Genomic DNA, 19,374 nt, shown 5'->3' on the forward strand with positions numbered 1-19,374 from the left:
TGTATAAGTAAATGTAAAAAATTAAATAAGGTTATAAATGCTGTAGAAGTATTGTCCATTGTTAGTTCATCTCAACTAATGTAGTTAACTAATGTTAACAAATTTACCTTTTTGTAAAGTGATACAAAAAGCTGAGTTTGTTACAATTAATAAAGTATTCATTAGCATTCCGTACCTGAGAAGTCAAGTGCACAAACCCCAAACTGATGGAATCCTTTAAGTACAGACAACGGCTTCAAAAACTCTGTTTCCCAAATATGAATAGACGAATCACGGCCAACCTGTGTAAGAAACAAATTTACAGACGTTAAAGTGCCCAGGCCAAAAGGTGATGTGAAGCGATTTTGATGTATTCAGTAGAGAAACCTCTCTGCTTTGTATGCTGTTGCCGACAAAGACAGACGTGTGCAGTTTGACTGTACCTGGCCTGTGGCTACATAGTCTTTGACAGGGTGGATGGCCAGACAGAGGATGTCATCGTCATGGCCCAGGTAAAAGCGCTGTGTGTTCTGCTGTCTGTTGTACACCACTCCCACAGCCGCCACATGATACACAATCTCACCGGTCTGAGTGTAGAAGAGGTTACTTCTGCAGTCATAACCTCTGTAACTGAAACGCACACACACACACACACACACACACACACACACACACACACACACACACACACACGTTGTGTTTCCATGTTTTATGGGGACTTTCTTTGGACATAATAATTTGTATGTGTACAAACTGTATATTATATCCCCTAAATCTATCACAGAAAACTTTCTGCATTTTTAGATTTTCAATAAAACATCACTTAGTTTGATTTATAAGCTGTTTTCCTCATGGGAACCAAAAAATGTCCCCATAAGGACAAGGATTTCAGATATTGCCAAACATAGGGTTTACCAGGACACACACCAACACTGCAAATGTTTTCACAAACATATGTCACCCTATACAAGAATGAGTCACTTTATATATCGGATCTATCTGAATTAAATTATTTCTAACCAAATTTGGGAATTTTTATCAGTCTCATTGGTCTGAATTTTTCCAAAACAATTCTTTAAACAGGTATGTGGCAACAAGTAAATGTTTTTTTTGACTGAATGAGTCACTCAATTGACTTCTTACAAAAACACATTGTTCACAACCGAAACAGTTTTATTATACTTTGCATTAAAATATTAAAATTTGCATGTCTACAAATCTACAAAGAGACTCCCAGATAAAAAAATAATAAGTTGTGACTAAAAAAAGAGATAGAGGTAGTGAATAATATTTTCCTGCATTTTGTGATGTGTATCTACTGTAAGTGTAATGGATTATCAAAAAAGAAAAAATCTATGCATTGGTTGCTGATTAATTTTGAGATGAGGGTGTTGCATTTAAAAGAGAAGGTAAATGAACGTGCACTAGCAGGGAAGGGGTTCAAGCGTAATAAATGATCGGAGAAGTCTGGCTTACGTCACTAAAGAGAAGTAATTTTTATTGGAAGATCTAGTTATGACTATTTTGATTAAACATTATGAGGTAAACAATTTAAAAAGTAATCACATGCACGGACAAATTGTACAATCTATAATACACATTTGAAAACAGAAATTTGTATCCATTTTGTGAACTGCTGAGCATGACTTTTATTGAGCTTTAGAAAAGCAACACTGGCCTAAATAAATTTCAAAAATGTCCTTACATCATTTTAATTGATTATGATCATTGTCATTTCCATCTCCGCTTACAGCACTGTGAATGTATTAGTGCCGTTTCGACTTATTTCAATAAATGGACAAATAAATGGAGACAAAAAAAATTGCATTTTATCCAGTGACCTTGCTTCAGTAAACCATTGAATAACCTGATGTGAATATTCTCCTATCCATCATCTCTTCATCCTCTAAAGTCAGATTCAGGTCTGCTCCTGTAGCCCGTGCACAGCTTCACTGAGCAATCACAACTATTACTGCCATGTTCTTAAACTTTAATCCGTAACCCTTAATCCATCTGATGACCTATGGATGCACTTGAAACAAACGATACAAATTTGCAGTTCAGCTGTGGTTGACACTGCAGCCCTTTGAGCTCATCTGTGTGTTCTTCAGAAGGATTAGCACGCAATAAAGACAAGAATTGATGGCTAACTGTGTGAGTTGTGAGTCCAACCCAATCCAATTTCCAGTACAACTTTTACACTAATGTTAAGCAGCAGGTGAACAGCAGAAGACAGTCTTTCACTGTCTTCCTGCACTCCAACTCATCGCCAAGTAGTTGGAAAGCATGAGCTTATGTCATAAGAAAGTTTTCACTACCATCAGTCTGCCATATAAAGTGTGAAAAGAAAAGACTGCTGTCCATCTGCATCACTCTGAGTCAGAGAGGCAAAGGTATTGGTAATGTCACAGAACATCATCTTAACTTTGTGTGATCTACTGGTCTACAGCTAGTCCCTAAGGGTGCTATGACTCAACTTTGGGACTGACACAGGCACTTCCCAGAGCGCTGGCATACATTTGTTTTTGTTTTTTAGCTGGATAAACCTTGTTGCAGATTTGCAGGTGCATAACTAACTTATGAAAGCTAAATGGAGACCTCCTTACACGGTCTCTACACTGGAGACATGTGTCCTATTCGGAAAAAAATCGCTCCCAATAAAATGGAGCAAATTTAATTGAATGCAGAAAATACTCTATGTGAAATAAAACAACATTTATTTACAAATATGTGTAATATATGCTATGAATTTTACTTTCTGTCATTTTTACAAATTTTGGTGGTACATAAAACTCAAAACTTTAGAACTATGATTTTTCTAACTTTTTATAATTTGTCTAACTTTATAATAAAATAGAACTAAAAAATAAATATAAAAAATAGTAAATATGCAAAATATAAAGAAATGCTTGAAAATATTTAATATTAATATTTTATTAATATTGATATAATTTTTTTATATTGTCTGACAAAACAAAAATATTTAAAATAATAAATAAATAATAGTATATGTAATAGTGTTTTTAATTAATATAATATAATTATATTATATTATATAAATTATAACACAGTATATTTATATTGTATACAAATATTGTAACTTGGTGTTATAACTAGATGTACCGCATCGCGGTACAAAATATGACCGCCGCTCAGGCCTGCACTGGCTTTCCACAAAAATAAATGACGTGGAGTAATTTGGCTGTATTGCGTGTTTATGTATATACCTAAAAAAAGTAATAGTATGTGCATGTCTGTCTGTGTGTGTGTGTGTGTGTGTGTGTGTGTGTGTATGTGTGTGTGTTTGTGTATGTGTGTGTCTGTGTGTGTGTGTGTGTGTGTGTGTGTGTGTGTGTGTGTGTCTGTGCGTGTATGTATGTGTGCGTACATGTGTGCGCGTGTGTGTTTGTGTGTGTGTGTCTGTGCATGTGGATTTGTATGTGTGTGTATGGGTGTGTGTCTGTGCGTGTGGATGTCAGTGTGTGTGCATGCTTGCGTTTGTTTGTATTCCTGCATGTGTGTGTGTGACAGTATCATCCTAAACCAGCAACCTTTCGCTCAACAGCACCATCTACAGGCCGATGAGTGTACAGTCACTAAATGTGCACATAAATGAATTTATTTTATACCCCCCCATGGATGAAATTCTACAAAACTTAGCAGAGGATACCCCCAGAGGATGTCAAGTTAATCATACACATTAAATATGGTGCAGTTCTGAACATCTCCACTGCAGATAGGGGCGATTAAAGCAGAATAATATTGCATTTTCATTTTTTATGGGAGGGGCGCAAATCACAAATGAGTGATTATGGGCTAGGTTGATGTGGGCCCTTAAGAGCAACATACCATAAAAATTTCTTCATCCTCGGTGCCACGGTTCAGGTAGTTATTTAGGAAAAACTGCATTTTTTGGGGTTTGGGGGGGCCCAGCGCGGGGAGGGGGAGGGCTTGGAATGGCCCCCGGGGACCAAACGAAATTTTTCCGTAGAAGTCTAGTGGGGCTACATGCCCACCAAATTTCATGTTCCCCGGTGTTTCGGTGTCCCTGGTATCGTTGACGAAAAATTTACGGGGGCCCCAGCGCAGGGGGGGGAAGTGGCCCCCGGGGACCAAACGAAATTTTTCCGTAAAAGTCTAGTAGACCAACATACCATAAAAATGTCTTCATCCTCGGTGCCACGGTTCAGGTAGTTATTTAGGAAAAACTGCATTTTTTTGGTTTTGGGGGGGCCCAGCGCGGGGGGGGGGAGTGGCCCCCGGGGACCAAACGAAATTTTTCCGTAGAAGTCTAGTGGGGCTACATGCCCACCAAATTTCATGTTCCCCGGTGCTTCGGTGTCCCTGGTATCGTTGACGAAAAATTTACGGGGGCCCCAGCGCGGGGGGGGAAGTGGCCTCCGGGGACCAAACGAAATTTTTCCGTAAAAGTCTAGAATACCAACATACCATAAAAATTTCTTCATCCTCGGTGCCACGGTTCAGGTAGTTATTTAGAAAAAACTGCATTTTTTTGGGTTTGGGGGGGCCCAGCGCGGGGGGGGAGTGGCCCCCGGGGACCAAACGAAATTTTTCCTTAGAAGTCTAGTGGGGCTACATGCCCACCAAATTTCATGTTCCCCGGTGTTTCGGTGTCCCTGGTATGGTTGACGAAAAATTTACGGGGGCCCCAGCGCGGGGGGGGGGGAAGTGGCCCCCGGGGACCAAATGAAATTTTTCCGTAAAAGTCTAGTAGACCAACATACCACAAAAATGTCTTCATCCTCGGTGCCACGGTTCAGGTAGTTATTTAGGAAAAACTGCATTTTTTGGGGTTTGGGGGGGCCCAGCGCGGGGGGGAGTGGCCCCCGGGGACCAAATGAAATTTTTCCTTAGAAGTCTAGTGGGGCTACATGCCCACCAAATTTCATGTTCCCCGGTGTTTCGGTGTCCCTGGTATCGTTGACGAAAAATTTACGGGGGCCCCAGCGCGGGGGGGGGGGAGTGGCCCCCGCGGACCAAACGAAATTTTTCCGTAAAAGTCTAGTAGACCAACATACCATAAAAATGTCTTCATCCTCGGTGCCACGGTTCAGGTAGTTATTTAGGAAAAACTGCATTTTTTTGGTTTTGGGGGGGCCCAGCGCGGGGGGGGGGAGTGGCCCCCGGGGACCAAACGAAATTTTTCCTTAGAAGTCTAGTGGGGCTACATGCCCACCAAATTTCATGTTCCCCGGTATTTCGGTGTCCCTGGTATCGTTGACGAAAAATTTAAGGGGGCCCCAGCGCGGGGGGGGAAGTGGCCCCCGGGGACCAAACGAAATTTTTCCTTAGAAGTCTAGTGGGGCTACATGCCCACCAAATTTCATGTTCCCCGGTGCTTCGGTGTCCCTGGTATCGTTGACGAAAAATTCAGTAAGGTGACAAAAAAAAAAAAAAAAAAAACTTTGACAATCCCTATATGACCGCTTTCGCTAGCTACGCTAGCGGCGGTCATAATAATGCCTAACAAAAAGTAATTCCTTGCAGGAATAAGCAGATCATAGTGGTCAGACTGTTTGTAACAAGATAGCTGGTTTGTGTACAAACAGTATACTACTAATAATGTTTATGTTTGGGGGACAAACTCTGAATAGTAGTGATTGATTTTCCATCCATTCAGTACTTTTGAGAGCTCCTCAAATAACAAACCACATTGGCTGAAGCACTTACCCATGAATAAAGTGCAACCTCATTCCACTGGCTGGAGCTCTTTCCCTCTTCTTCATGGCCATGGCACGATGCTTCTCTTTACACTGCTCTTTAAGTTGAGGTAGATCTTCTTTGTAAACCTGAACAACACATTTTCATCATAAACCACACACAGAACTGAGGAGGGAATTTAACAGGATCCATGAGAGAAAGGATTTGCTGTCAGGTTTTGATAAGCATACAGTATGTTTAAAACAATTACTTTTTTTACCAATGTCATCACAAACCTGTCGTCGGTAAGTATGTTGTGTTTCCTGTTCGATTTCAGAGTCCATCTCAGGCACGTCTGACTGATCCGAGTCGGATTCCTCGCTATGTGAGTCTATTAACGTCTCTGTAAGATGGAGAGGGCAAAATTACACCTCCTGCAATGATTATGCATTCCACTCAAGTAAAACAAATAAATGAATTAACAAATTAGCAACGATTCCATTTATCATGATCTCCTAAGAAACCCTGAGTAACTTATTAGTCATTCCTAAGTGCTGCCCCTCCTCTTTATAGATTTATCACTAAGAAAACTGCTGATGGCTAATAAACAGAATTGCCAACGTGAGCAGTGAGAAAACCATTAGGAAAATGAACTGCGAGCGGCATGGTAGACTGAGCAGCAACATGCAATGAAAAAAGACAAGAAAAAGTAATCCCATTTGCATTAGTAAAGGTGTTTTGCTTATATAATCTAGCACATATTTCAGGAGCACAGCCATCGCATCGACATTCATTTATTTCTTCAGTGGATTCACACATAATTCAAGAGGTTAAAAGTAATCTCTAATAATGCTAGTAGTTACCCTAGTGAAAAATACCTATACCAGAATGTATTTAAGATACATTTACTTCCTACTAAGTATAATACAAATCCACAAACATATTTACTGACATATCACTTGAGACTAAATATTAAAATTAAACTTTATTTGGAGTACTTCTTTATTGCACAATGCACATTTCTTAATATTCAGCCTAAAATGTGTTTTAATATCACAATTTGTAAGTATATGATCACTGTATAAATGCAATATTTAAATGCAAGACATTTAAAGTGTACCTAAAGTATACCTGCATTAGTTCCATTACAGCACAATCAAATATACTTCAGTATATCTTTGGTTGGACTTCAGCACTTAAAGGACAATTCCGGTATTTAACACTTTGAGTCTATTTTGTAGTTTGTTTTGGATGAACAAGAGTGGTGGATAAAGAAATTTTGACAATGGTTCCTGTCTCGACTTTTTGACTATTTTAGAATTGCCCATGACCGCTTTAGAATGGGAGTCTATGGCCATGCACAAACATGCCCTTAAAACAACCCTTAACGTTAGTTTTCAAAACTGTGCAACTCACCGAGTGGTTAGTGGTGTTCGTTGATGTTCCAAAACAAGTAGCGTAGCGAAATACAGTTTCTGTCGTGTTTTATTTGGCATTTTGTAAAATCCCATTGATTTCCGTTGGAGGACTCATTGCTCGTTGATATTACTGCGCGACCGGAGACGGAAAGGATGCTGTTTACATTTGGTTGTAGTCTTTTAGGTCTTTTCGCTCGGTTCTCTGTCTCTCAGAAGGCTAGCGTGAGCAGAGCAACGTAAGTTGCGGAAGAGCGGAAGTTTATACGCGGTTGTGAGGTATCTGAAAAAATAGTTCCACTATAGAAAAATAAACGGATTGAAATCATACATTGCGGAGATATATTTGTTTTTAATCATCAACGAACACCACTAACCACTCGGTGAGTTGCACAGTTTTGAAAACGAACGTTAAGGGTTGTTTTAAGGGCATGTTTGTGCATGGCCATAGACTCCCATTCTAAAGCGGTCATGGGCAATTCTAAAATAGTCAAAAAGTCGAGACAGGAACCATTGTCAAAATTTCTTTGTCCACCACTCTTGTTCATCCAAAACAAACTACAAAATAGACTCAAAGTGTTAAATACCGGAATTGTCCTTTAAGTATAAAATTAGTTGTTCCAATTTAGCAGTATACCAAAAGTACATTTGCAGGGTATTTATATTGAGTACTAGCCTGGGTTTCCCCATGCTGCCTTGTGCGCAGCGCGATTTTATTCACGCTGCTAGGCAGCCTGGATTCCATGGACTAAATTTTCGCCTCAGCGAGGGAACCAATCACAGAACGGGGAGGGAGCAGCAAGACGATGACGACGTCTATGCGACACACCAAAGCAGTTTGTTTATATCTATGGATCTAACATGGCAGCAGACGCGAAGTTACCTTTCGATGCAGCCTTAGATAGTGTTCTAAGTAGTTTAGAACGCAAGTTTATTTCGTCTTCTTCCTCGTCTAATTTCTGTCGCTCTACATACGTCATCTGGTATAATTGAAACGATTGGCTATGAGCTACGTACAGGCGCATTTGATAGACATTCGTAGCGTCCAATAAACGTCTCTGGGCATTCGTAAACCATGCCTCAAATACGAGAAAATGAACATGTGGTTCCCAGACCACGTCTCAATGAGAAACAGGTCTGACGTTAGCCAGGCTAATTGAGTACATAAATATGTAAATATTTCAAATACATTTTGGTATATCTTTTTTTTTACTAGGGTACGCTTGTCAAAAAGCCAGGTATCCAAAAGAAATTGTGTCTCATACCTTGAGGAGCTATATGAAGAGTTTCTTTTGACTTCCTTTCAGGGACAAACTTCCACTGGAACACTGAGTGATCGGCTCCACCAATAGTAATCACCCACTGATAATCATGTGACCATCTGATATTGGTTATGTGTGCTGAGTGTCCTAAATATTTTTTAAACTTCGCACCTAGAAATGAAAATCACATACACTAAGCACAACAATTTAATAAAAGTCAGAAACCAAAAATCACACAAACTGGAAAAAGAGGACCCACCTTTTCTTACACACGGGTACCGAAATAATTTAACTAATCCATAATCATCCGCTGTAACTAAAACTTGACTATTGAAGTTGGCATCTACAGAGTTGATGTCATTGATATCTGAGTATTTAGGCCAGATCCCATTCACCTCTGGCCCGAGGACACAAGTCCATGAAGACCACTGGACAAGCTTCAGTTCTTCTCTGTTGGTCACTTCCTTGCCACCTAAACACAGTCAAAACCATAGTCAGTCAAGATTAGATGATCCAATTTGAGACTTAAATATTGAGGAAAACATAATTCTGTCATGACAACTCTCTGAGTGTTTGACATGGTAATGGATATGACAATGTTGATATGTTCGGTTTTGGCGGAACAGATCTTCTACGCTGCTGCTGTTAGAGACCTTATGTAGCCCCACCCCTTTTCAGCGCTGCGCTCATTGTCTTTTGACTTCCGGTCTGTATTTTCACAGCAATTCTGCGTGTTTATTAATGAACGGCTCGTTTTAAAATATTCCCCGTCGACTGACATTTGTTAAGTCATCTGCTTTTAACATTACAGTCCTCATGATAACTTTCATTAACTTTACATTAAGTAAATCCACTTCAAAAGCTAATTACTCCTGGACAGCAATGCCATAGAAATATACAGGGCGACCGCCATAACGGAAGTTAAAAGACAATATTCTAAAGATGGCAGCGCCCTCATTTCACTGGCACATAAGGTCTATACTGTTAGCAAATACGGGACTTGCTACTGCCAATACATACATGCAGGGCTTGACATTAACACCCGCTAACCTGCCATATGTGGGTGGATTTCAGCAGTGGCGTGCAACGCAGTCACTCCTACTAGCCACCGCGGCGGGTTGAAATTTATATAAAATATATACATTTTTGTCAAAAATATAATTTTTTCGATACATATCGATATTGAAATATATCTGAAACGCTTCCAATACTAATTTCCTCCAGAATAGATATGAGATACCAGCTGCACGCGTCTCCCCTCACTCGTTTAATTTTCTCCGGATGAATATTGTTGGTGTTACAAGGCTTAAATTTTAGCGTGGTATTGCGCATAATTTTATCCATTCCCGCAGATTTTGTGCTCACACTCAAAGTGCGCGCCTTAGTACTAACATAATTGATCCGTGTGTCAGTTCTTAAAGTGACAGCAGCCTAATATATCTGCTGCCAAATTATGATATAACATTAAAAAGATCTATATGGCAGTTTTTCCCTATGGTATCGATGTAAAAAATGTGGCCAGTGAAAATGCTAAGTGGCTAGTAACTTTGGAAAACCACTAATCACATTGGCTGGTGAGCAAAAAAGTTATTGTCAAGCCCTGCATACACGACACGCTGCTGTGAGCAAGACATGCTGCTGCTGTACAATATGGCGTACATGAATTACCCGTAGCAGATCTATACAGGTGGAGCTGGGGAAGCTGGAGGGTTTCTGAAGGCGCGCTGCAAACTGCTAAAAAAATGCCAACCAAGAATTTGAAGGTTGAGCACGCAAGCTCATTGGCTACTGATACAGAAGGATCCAATCAGCTGTGCCCTATAGACCTTATGTAACCCCGCCCCTTTTCAGCACGGCGCTCATTGTCTTTTGATTTCTGGTCTGTATTTTCACAGCGATTCTGCGTTTATTAATGAACGGCCCATTTTAAAATATTCCCGGTCGACTGACATTTGTTAAGACATCTGCATTAAACATCATTGTCCTCATGATAACTTTCGTTAACTTTACATTAAGTAAATCCACTTCAAAAGCTAATTACTCCTGTACAGCAATGCCATAGAAATATACAGAGCGACCGTAAAAACGGAAGTTAAAAGACAATATTCTAAAGATGGCGGCGCCCTCGTTTCTCTGGCGCATAAGGTCTATAGAGAATAATGTGATTGCAAGCAGATTGAGTTAAGGACCTATTAGCCTGCGCCATCTAGAGTTTCATGACAGAACTTTGCATTTCCAAGACGGCACAGAGCTCTTACTGGGCATCCTGTAGAAGAGCCGCCGGCCGTTGCCATCATTGGTCTGTAGATACTTGCTGTCAGTGGACCAATCCATGTGTGTGATGAAGCTACTGGAGCCCACGCATTCGCCCACCTTCTTGTAGCGCTGCACAACGCCGTAGATGTCCACCGAGTTATCGTTAGAGCCCACGGCTAGGTGCGCTCCGTCAGGGGAGTACTTCAGTTCGTGGATGGCCTCTTTACGGTCCTTAATGTGGACCACCTCCGTCATGTCCCTGCCAAATGAGTACAGTTCTAACCGATTTGCATATTTTAGGTTGCTGCTTAGATACTCAAATTGTACAGCTCAGGGGCCACTTTTAGAAATGACATGGGGCCAGAATTTTTTTTTATCTGGTAATAGTAATAAATATTTGATTTTGGTGGATACTTGACTAGCTTGTGCAGTAACAAACAGTTACAGCTTAGAAAACATCATATTGTCATTCATCAAAATAATAAGTATCTGTTTATGGAAAGACCCTTTTCGTTTTCTAAAAAATTTTGTCAAAATGAAATTAAACATGCAAATGGGTCAATGATATACACTACCTACCTAGATTTTTTAAATACATATTTTTATTTAGCAAGGATGTAATAAACAGTAAAGACACTTATCACGTAACAAAAGATCTCTTAAAAAAAAAAAAAAGCTGTTCTTTTGAACTTTCTATTCATCAAAGAATCATGAAAATATGTATCATGGTTTCTACGAAAATATTAATCAGCACAGCTGTTTAAAAAAATGTTTCTTTAGCAACAAATCAGCATATTAGAATGATTTCTGAAGGATCATGTGACACTGAAGACTGGAGTAATGATGCTGAAAATTCTGATTTGTATCACAGGAATAAATTACATTTTACAATATATTAAAATAGAAAACCGTTATTTTAATCGTAATAATATTTGCCTTGGTGAGCAGAAGAGACTTCTTTCAAAACATAAAAAAAAATAACCCTGAACTTTTTAATTGTAGATGTCTGTCTAAAGAAAATGAAGAATCATTTAAAAGTTCCAAGTTCTTAGAAATGTATTCTTTGTATTCATGTTTTTAATGGTATTCTTTGTTTGTTTAATGTGGTGTAACCATCAAGCAAAAAAATGGATTTAAACCTTGAATACATGTGTTTTGAAAATAACCTCATAAAAAACGTTTTTACAAATTTCAAGGTAAAAAAACAAATAATAATAATAATAATATATATATATATATTTTTTTTTTACAAATATCTCTAATTATTAATTCATAAATATCCTAACATTTTTGTGGAGTCGCACTAGATGACATTTTACAAACTATACTAACCTTGCCATGTCATCAATAGGTCAATTTATGTGATATTTGAACAGCCTTATTGACCTTGAAACTCAGTCATGATAGTCTGCAGGGGTTCATTTCCTGTTAAAAAAGTTTTTTCTGCATGTTGGCCACATGAATATTCATAAGCAGCTTTGATAAGCTTGTGGTAGGCCAAATTTTTTCGAGTATCCCTGCTCTAGGCTGTTTTGCCTGAGTGCTTTTACCTGACTCTTAGCACTGTAAAGGATCCGTCTTTCATGCCCAGAGCGAGGTGGATCCCGTCTGTACTAACAGCAGCACAGCGTATCGGCTCCTCCATGTTGCAGCGTGCTATTAGCGCATGATCTACGAGACTCCAGATCCTCCAATTCAAAAAGAGAAAAAGAGGAAGTAATGACCCATAGAGATACACAAATTAGAGCATTGAACATTAAATGTCATGTTCTTAATAGACTTCATCTAATCTGAGGGAAACTGTTTTGCTCAGAGGTCCCATTATAGCTCAGGAGACATGAAGTGTGTAATGTCAATTACTGTATATTTTCTGTACCACTAGCACCACCAAACAGAATTACACAAGTAATCCCTCATGAAAAAGAAGAGACGGCGTTAAACTACCTCATGTCTCAAAGCACATAAAATTACAATAATAATGAACATAAACAACTTAAAGAGCACTGACCTGTACCACCTGACTGCTGAAGATTCATTTCAGTGGTGATAGTGTTGCCATTGAAACGCATAAATTTGAGTCACGAACCGTTCCGAGTATAACGTCACAGGTTTCCATCTTTTCCAAATTAAGGTAGTTATGGTGTGAACGCAGCGTCAGCTCGTTGTGACTACGTTTCTTAACACAATTAATTACACTTTTAAAAAGTGCACTTTGTAATAATGTCAAAGCAAAAGTTTTACTTTAAAGTACATTTTAAATCATTAATCGTTTTACTAATCTTTTGTTGTGCTTTAAAAACGTACACTTATTTTGTGTTGACTAACATACTAAAGCACATGTAAAGTACTTCATTGTAATTTTAACTGTGCTATTCAATATTACATTTAAAGTTAATATATTTTAAATGTACTAAATTGCAACTTAATCATTACAAATTTGTAATTACAAAAATATTTAAATACATGACATACAAAGTTGCAATAGAAATTACAAAGTTTAAATTAGTTTACAATAAATGCTTGTCAGTACATTCAGTAGTACACTAATCATATTTTAAAAACAATAGAAGAAATGATGAAATTACAAATAAAGCTGTACTTAAATCCCAACTATAATAGATTTTCATCTAATGCAATTATGTGCAATTAAAACATTACATTCAGGTCCTGTTTACACCTGGTATTAAGATGTGTTTTGTCGATCACAAGTGGACGACACTAAATACAGGTGTAAACGGGTCTAAAACGTTTTGAGCTTGTCCACTTCCAGAGGTAAAACGCATTCGACCGGATTGCTTTCGTAGTGTAAACGCTCATGTGGTCAAATGTGTTCGAATAGCCACAAAAGACCGTTTTCTCTCTGCTTACTGACCTAATGCGTACGGGATACGCAATTTTGATTTGAAGACAAAAAACGAACAAAGCACAATGTTCTCTCACCATTCCTGATTTCTAACACACACTCACAGAGTTCGGATGGTCTTGTGACTGTCAGAGCAGAAACGAAAGCTGCTCTCCGTGTGTTTTTCCGTCATCTCCGGTCGAGTTCATATGTAAATAGCGTGAGCTTATTTTGTCCATTAGATAGCAAGATCTGAAAAAGCCCAGACATTTACCCGCCCATAGACCCTCCCTTCGAAGAAATCAGGACAGAAGTGGTTGAAAGTGGACAAAAGAGACGGACTAAAACACCAAGGGTGTAAACGGGAATGTGTCTCTCTCATCTACTTGTGATCCGAGCGACCGAAACGCATCTTAATATCAGGTGTAAACAGGTTCACACTTAAGTTTATTCTTTTAAAGTATATTATTTCCATAATAAGTACTCTTTTTGAAAGTAGACTTCTTTTTCACAAGGGATCTCTTTAAGAAAAAGTTTGTTCTCAATTTAATCTCATTGTCATCTTAAAAAAACAACAACTATTGATTATAAATGAATTATATAGCTAATGATTTATCTTTCCAATAGAGTGATTCAGATTTGTTATCAGCTTTTACCGAACAGAGCGGTCGTCGCTGCCGGTCATGGCGAGGGGTTTGGTGGGATGAACCGCGAGGGCCCACAGCTCGCCCTCACAGTGACCCTGCATGATGAGGAAGGGTTTGGTGCGATCATGCACCACCACCTCAAAAATCTCACTGTCCTGCGTGCCCACCAGAATGTGATCCCCTCTCCAGCACACGCTACGCACTGATAGGCCTGCACAGATCCATTACAAAAATACAACAGTAAGAATGGGAATGAAGGTAATCGTGGATGTAAACAGACATGATCCTGAAACATACTGAAGGATGTACACTGTAGACCGTCAAGAATGGAGAGGGTGCTTGGGTGCTTGATAATACATATAGACATCTGGGATCAGTGACAAACAGGGGAAAGAGCTATGGATATAACACAGCCTGCATAAACAACACTGACCACTACAACGCACCTCTTGAATTTTCACCTCTAGCTACTGATGAGTCATAGAAAAAGAAAGTAAAAGAAGAAAAGAGATAGAGCTCTGTTAGAGACAAAGGACTTTTGCATTGTGGGATCCTGAGTATTTAACAACAAAAGTTAAGTTGCAACTTAATGGATTAAACAAAATAAATGTCAGTGTAGAGTAATGCATTCTGGGAGTTTGTAGAGGCTCTGACTCACCCTTATATCCCTGGTCTGTTTCCCTGAGGTCAATGACGGTGATGGGTTTGAAGTTCAGGTCCCATAACCGGATGCAGCCATCCCTGCCTCCAGTGGCAAAGCCTTCTTCACACGCATTCATGCTGAAAATACCAGACTACACACACACACACACACACACAGGGGCTTTGAGAGGCTGAACGTCTCTGACAACTGAAACAATTACAGAATCTAACTGAAGTCTCAAACTTCCACTGCAGTGACAGAACTAAGGGTCGAATAAAGTTTACTTGAAGAACATTTGACGATCTTAGAGGGGTCAAATCATGAGAAAACTAACTGTTCTCATTTGTAAACTAAAATACTGTAACTAGTAGAACTCAAAACTTCCTTTACAGTTAAAAAAAAAAAAGTTGAATGTAAGCCACAGTTTTTGGATTTCATCAGAAACCAAATTCAAACGACAACCACCCACATTTACACATCAACAATGCCAATTATGAGTTAATGAGGAAGAAGAATACAGCCAATTATTCCTAAACACCAAAATAATATACAATAATATGTGAAAAATATTGAAAACTTTTATATTACTTTAGTAAAATATATTTGGTAACACTTTAGTTTAGGGTTCAATTCTCACTATTAACTAGTTGCTTATTAGCATGCATATTACTACTTTATATTAGCTGTTTTTTATTACTTATAAAGCACATTTTAATGGCTTATTCTGCATCTCTTAAAAAACCTACCCAATACTTAAAGTTAACAACTACCTAATTAGGAGTTTATTGAGGCCAAATTCGTTGGTAAATATTTAGTTAATCGTAAGAATTAGACCCTAATCTGAAGTGTGACCACATATTTAATAAAATAAATAAATTAAACAACATAAATAAAATGAATAAAACATATATTAAATATGTTTAGCAATATTCGTTTTTTTTATAGATATTTTAATTAATGTATAATAATATTTATATAATATAATATAATACTATTCTATTCTATTCTATTCTATTGTGAAAATAGACCTTTCCTGTTTATTCTCTTAGCATTTTAACTACAAAAATATTATTGGTTAACTGGAAATTGGAATTAATAGAAATTACTAATTAACAGTAATAATTTGCATAGACCATGGAGTATCAAAAGCTATATCATCTTGGAACATCCATCACAAAACTGTTATGCCAGGCTAACCCTTTTATAGGCCAAACTCAGTTCCTAAATCAGTGTAAGCAGATACCCAAGTCACTCAGGACAGAGGTCATTCTGGGGATGCTGGGGAAAACCTCCCTCACTTACCCCATGAGCCCCTTGAACTGTCCGGATTAAATTGATTCCCTTCCAGACGTAGATGTCTCCATTCAAGGCACCTGAATATGTGATCTCGTCCCTTGCACAGGCCAGACAGAGGATAGTCTGAAGGTCTCCAGTCTTCCCAAACATGCCACGCTTAGGGGTCAGAGCGTTCCCACACAGACTCCAAAACTGAGGGCAAGGGAGAGTCATTACCGAATGAACAATATGCGAATTTCATAAACACACTTGGGCTCATATTATAGTAGCACTTGCTATTGCACACAGTTGAGGTCTGAAACATGAATCAAAAGGCTCTTTGATTTATTTTGAAATTCAAAGATTTGCATAGCATGACAATTGCCGTTTCCTGCTAAATTTGCACTTCTATTCACAAGCTAAATAAATCATTGAGAACACACACACGCAAGCTCACAAACATACTAATGCATAATCTCCTTAAACACATCATTAAAATGCACAGACACGATCTCAGTTCAGAACAAACACGGAAAGCTCCAACAGCCAGCGCATAATAATTGGCTCATTGACTCGGATCCAGCTGTGTGTGCATGTGTGTGACACTTCGGAGCTCTATTTCATGAGGTCACATGATCCTGATTAAGAGAATGGCAGGGTCAACTCCGTGTGTGACTTCAACCTCGTCCTCAGCGGTCTAGTGCAAAATTAAATGTACTCTGACATGTCATAATCATTTTTTAGGTTCTTTACACTCATACTGAAGAGTTCGAAAACAAAATGCAATATTAAATTGAAGGTACTATTTCGCCCAAAAAGCACAAATAATTTTTATAAAATTAGCGCTTAAGTCTCAATCATTCATGTTTGCATACTCCTTCAAATATGGCACGTCAAAGAACATCCAAGTTATATACACAGAAGTAAAAATGGCACTTTAACTATGGCAGAGGGGCTTCAGAAGACTAAGAAAGCACACTATATACGTATGACTATAGAATATAGTGGGAAAAGAAGGGTTAATAAATTACTATATTCCATCCATATTATGGAAGAAGTAGTCTAGTGAAGGCTGAAGGTCTGGACTCTATTGAAGCTTTCATTGGCCAAGGAGGTCTGGCTGAAATGTAAAGCAACCAATCAGAGCTCGTTTTGGTTTGCGTCATGTTTAGGGGCGTGAAAATTTTAAGTCGATGCCCCCGATAATAGACCGGTGTAAATCTAATAAATTATTCCATCAAGAACGTTGTGCAAGTGTACTGAAACAATTGTTTCTTCTATGAAGAGGGTTTGGCTCTCATGATGAGTGTTTCCCATTTTGTGTGCCATGTGCATCAAACGTTCAGCCAGCGGTCCATGGGCATGACGTCTGAGACTATAAAACTTATTACGGAAATAATATACTTAAAAAAAATATTATTAAATGCAAACTGAATGTAATGTTTTCGTACACGAACAGTAATTGCATGTAAAATGCAATTAAATGATAATGTATTATAATTTAAATGTATAATAAATGCAGTTAGTTGAACTTTAAAGTGCTTTTATGACCCATTTTTCTATCTTTGAATTATGGGTAAAGTGTACTGCCAGATGTACTGACAAGCATTTATGGTAAACTGAAATATACTTATTGAAACTTGTATGTCATGTATTTAAATATATTTGTAATTACAGATTTGTAATGATGAAGTTGCAATTTAATACACTTAAAATATATTAACGTCAAATATGATATTGAATAGCACAGCTAAAGTTACAATCAAGTACTTTACTTGTTTTAGTATGTTAGTCAACACAATAAGTGTAGGCCTACTTCTTTAAAAGCACGACAAAATAATATGAAGATTATTAAATCATGATTTAAAATTGACTTTAAAGTAAAACTTTTAATTTAATTATTACAAAGTGCATTTTTTAAAAGTGTACTTCAGAGCGTTAAGAAACAGTCATTAAAGTTGACTCTCTATAAGTACATTAAGTATTATTAAGTACTAATTACATTAAGTACATTAAGTACTAGTACATTAAGTACTTAACATTAAGTTAAGTATTCTTTTATTTCATTATTATATTATTATTTACAAGTACAGTTTATATATAATTAAGTAATAGTTATATTATAATTATAATATATATAATTAAGATTTGTACATAAGAAGTACACTACAAGTGCACATTCATTTAAATAAATAAATAACTAAATAAATAACTATATATACATATATATATATATATATATATATATATATATATATATATATATATCACACATTTTTAGTTCAGTTAATATTTACGAAGGTCAGTTAATATTTACAGTAAAATAAAATACCAAAATCATGAAGTGCCATTATCACGAAGACTAAAGCTGTGTCACTGCATTTTTTATGGTGAATTTCTAGGAAGCACAGCTACCAGTTTTTATATTTTTATATTTATAAATTTAGCAGGGTTTTCCATGAAAGTCAGTCCATCTGGCAAAAAGCTGACTGAAAGAAAACGAAAAGATGAAAAAACAGTCACTGGCCCATTAGCAGCCTTGCACTGGGGCAGACGGTGCGGTTCCAGACAGCCAGGCTGCATTACGTCAGGGAGATTCACAGACTCCACTGTTTCTGCAGGTCTGCGCTCTGGTAAAGCTTTAATATAATCAAAATGAGTCAGTGCTATTCATCTGCCAAGACTCCATTAGAGGCAGACTGTCTTCATCCTGAGGCACGTCCTCCCCGTCTTTCCGCTCTACGGGGACAGCCACCTCCTGCTCGCGTGTGCAAACCAGCCTGAATCCAGCACAACTAGACTAATCAAACAGCCTTAAAGTCACCAAGACAGCTATAATTAGCATTCTGTGAGAAGGAAAAGGATAATTTGTCCAGGGTGGCCCACTATACCTTAATCTAGTTACTGTCTAATTGTATGGTCTGCGGCTCCTGTCACATATCTGATTTCTAAACCACTGTTGTGATGGCCCTGTTGTAAATATGGTGATTTTGTTGGACCCTGTGGGCGAGGCTGTGATTATGTTGTGTGAGGTGGGAGGCAGTGAGTGGGATTCTTTGAACAGGCTGCCTTAGTTTGCTCTAGTGAAACCGCACAGGATCATCATGAGACGCATTGCACTATATATGCAGTTAAGTGGATTGAGAACTGCCTGGAGGGTCTGAAAAAAAAAACTCAGGAAATTTGTCAAAAGCTCAAACACATGCAGGCGCAATGGCTATGGTCGGAATAAAATATACAAACTACCATTCACTGAGTTTTGCACAGTATACGAGAATTTAGCAAAAGAATTTAGCAAAAGAAGCCATTTTGCAACGATAAACATTTCAAATTAGTTGTGTGACACATTGTAGTCAGCAGGTGCGTTGCTAAATTGTGATGCTCACAGTAAAAT

General features: G+C 38.0%; 1 protein-coding gene across 2 annotated transcripts in view; it reads right to left on the reverse strand.

The window, feature by feature from the left end:
- eml5 (EMAP like 5) overlaps nt 1-19,374 on the reverse strand; it is a 118,530-nt gene that overhangs the window by 48,058 nt on the left and 51,098 nt on the right. For both annotated transcript variants that reach the window (XR_014199321.1, XM_082143714.1), the window contains exons 5-15: nt 16,008-16,193; nt 14,721-14,856; nt 14,072-14,273; nt 12,124-12,261; nt 10,576-10,832; nt 8,577-8,789; nt 8,321-8,488; nt 5,937-6,043; nt 5,671-5,789; nt 423-609; nt 176-281 (exon numbers count right to left, since the gene is read on the reverse strand). Coding sequence is in view for 1 of the 2 variants with exons in the window: in XM_082143714.1 (XP_081999840.1) it covers nt 176-281; nt 423-609; nt 5,671-5,789; nt 5,937-6,043; nt 8,321-8,488; nt 8,577-8,789; nt 10,576-10,832; nt 12,124-12,261; nt 14,072-14,273; nt 14,721-14,856; nt 16,008-16,193 (1,819 nt within the window). In the remaining variant the exon portion in view is untranslated. The remainder of the gene's footprint in view (nt 1-175; nt 282-422; nt 610-5,670; nt 5,790-5,936; nt 6,044-8,320; nt 8,489-8,576; nt 8,790-10,575; nt 10,833-12,123; nt 12,262-14,071; nt 14,274-14,720; nt 14,857-16,007; nt 16,194-19,374) is intronic.

This window comes from Leuciscus leuciscus (assembly GCF_965113295.1).
Source record: "Leuciscus leuciscus genome assembly, chromosome: 17".
NCBI classification, from domain to species: Eukaryota; Metazoa; Chordata; class Actinopteri; order Cypriniformes; family Leuciscidae; genus Leuciscus; species Leuciscus leuciscus.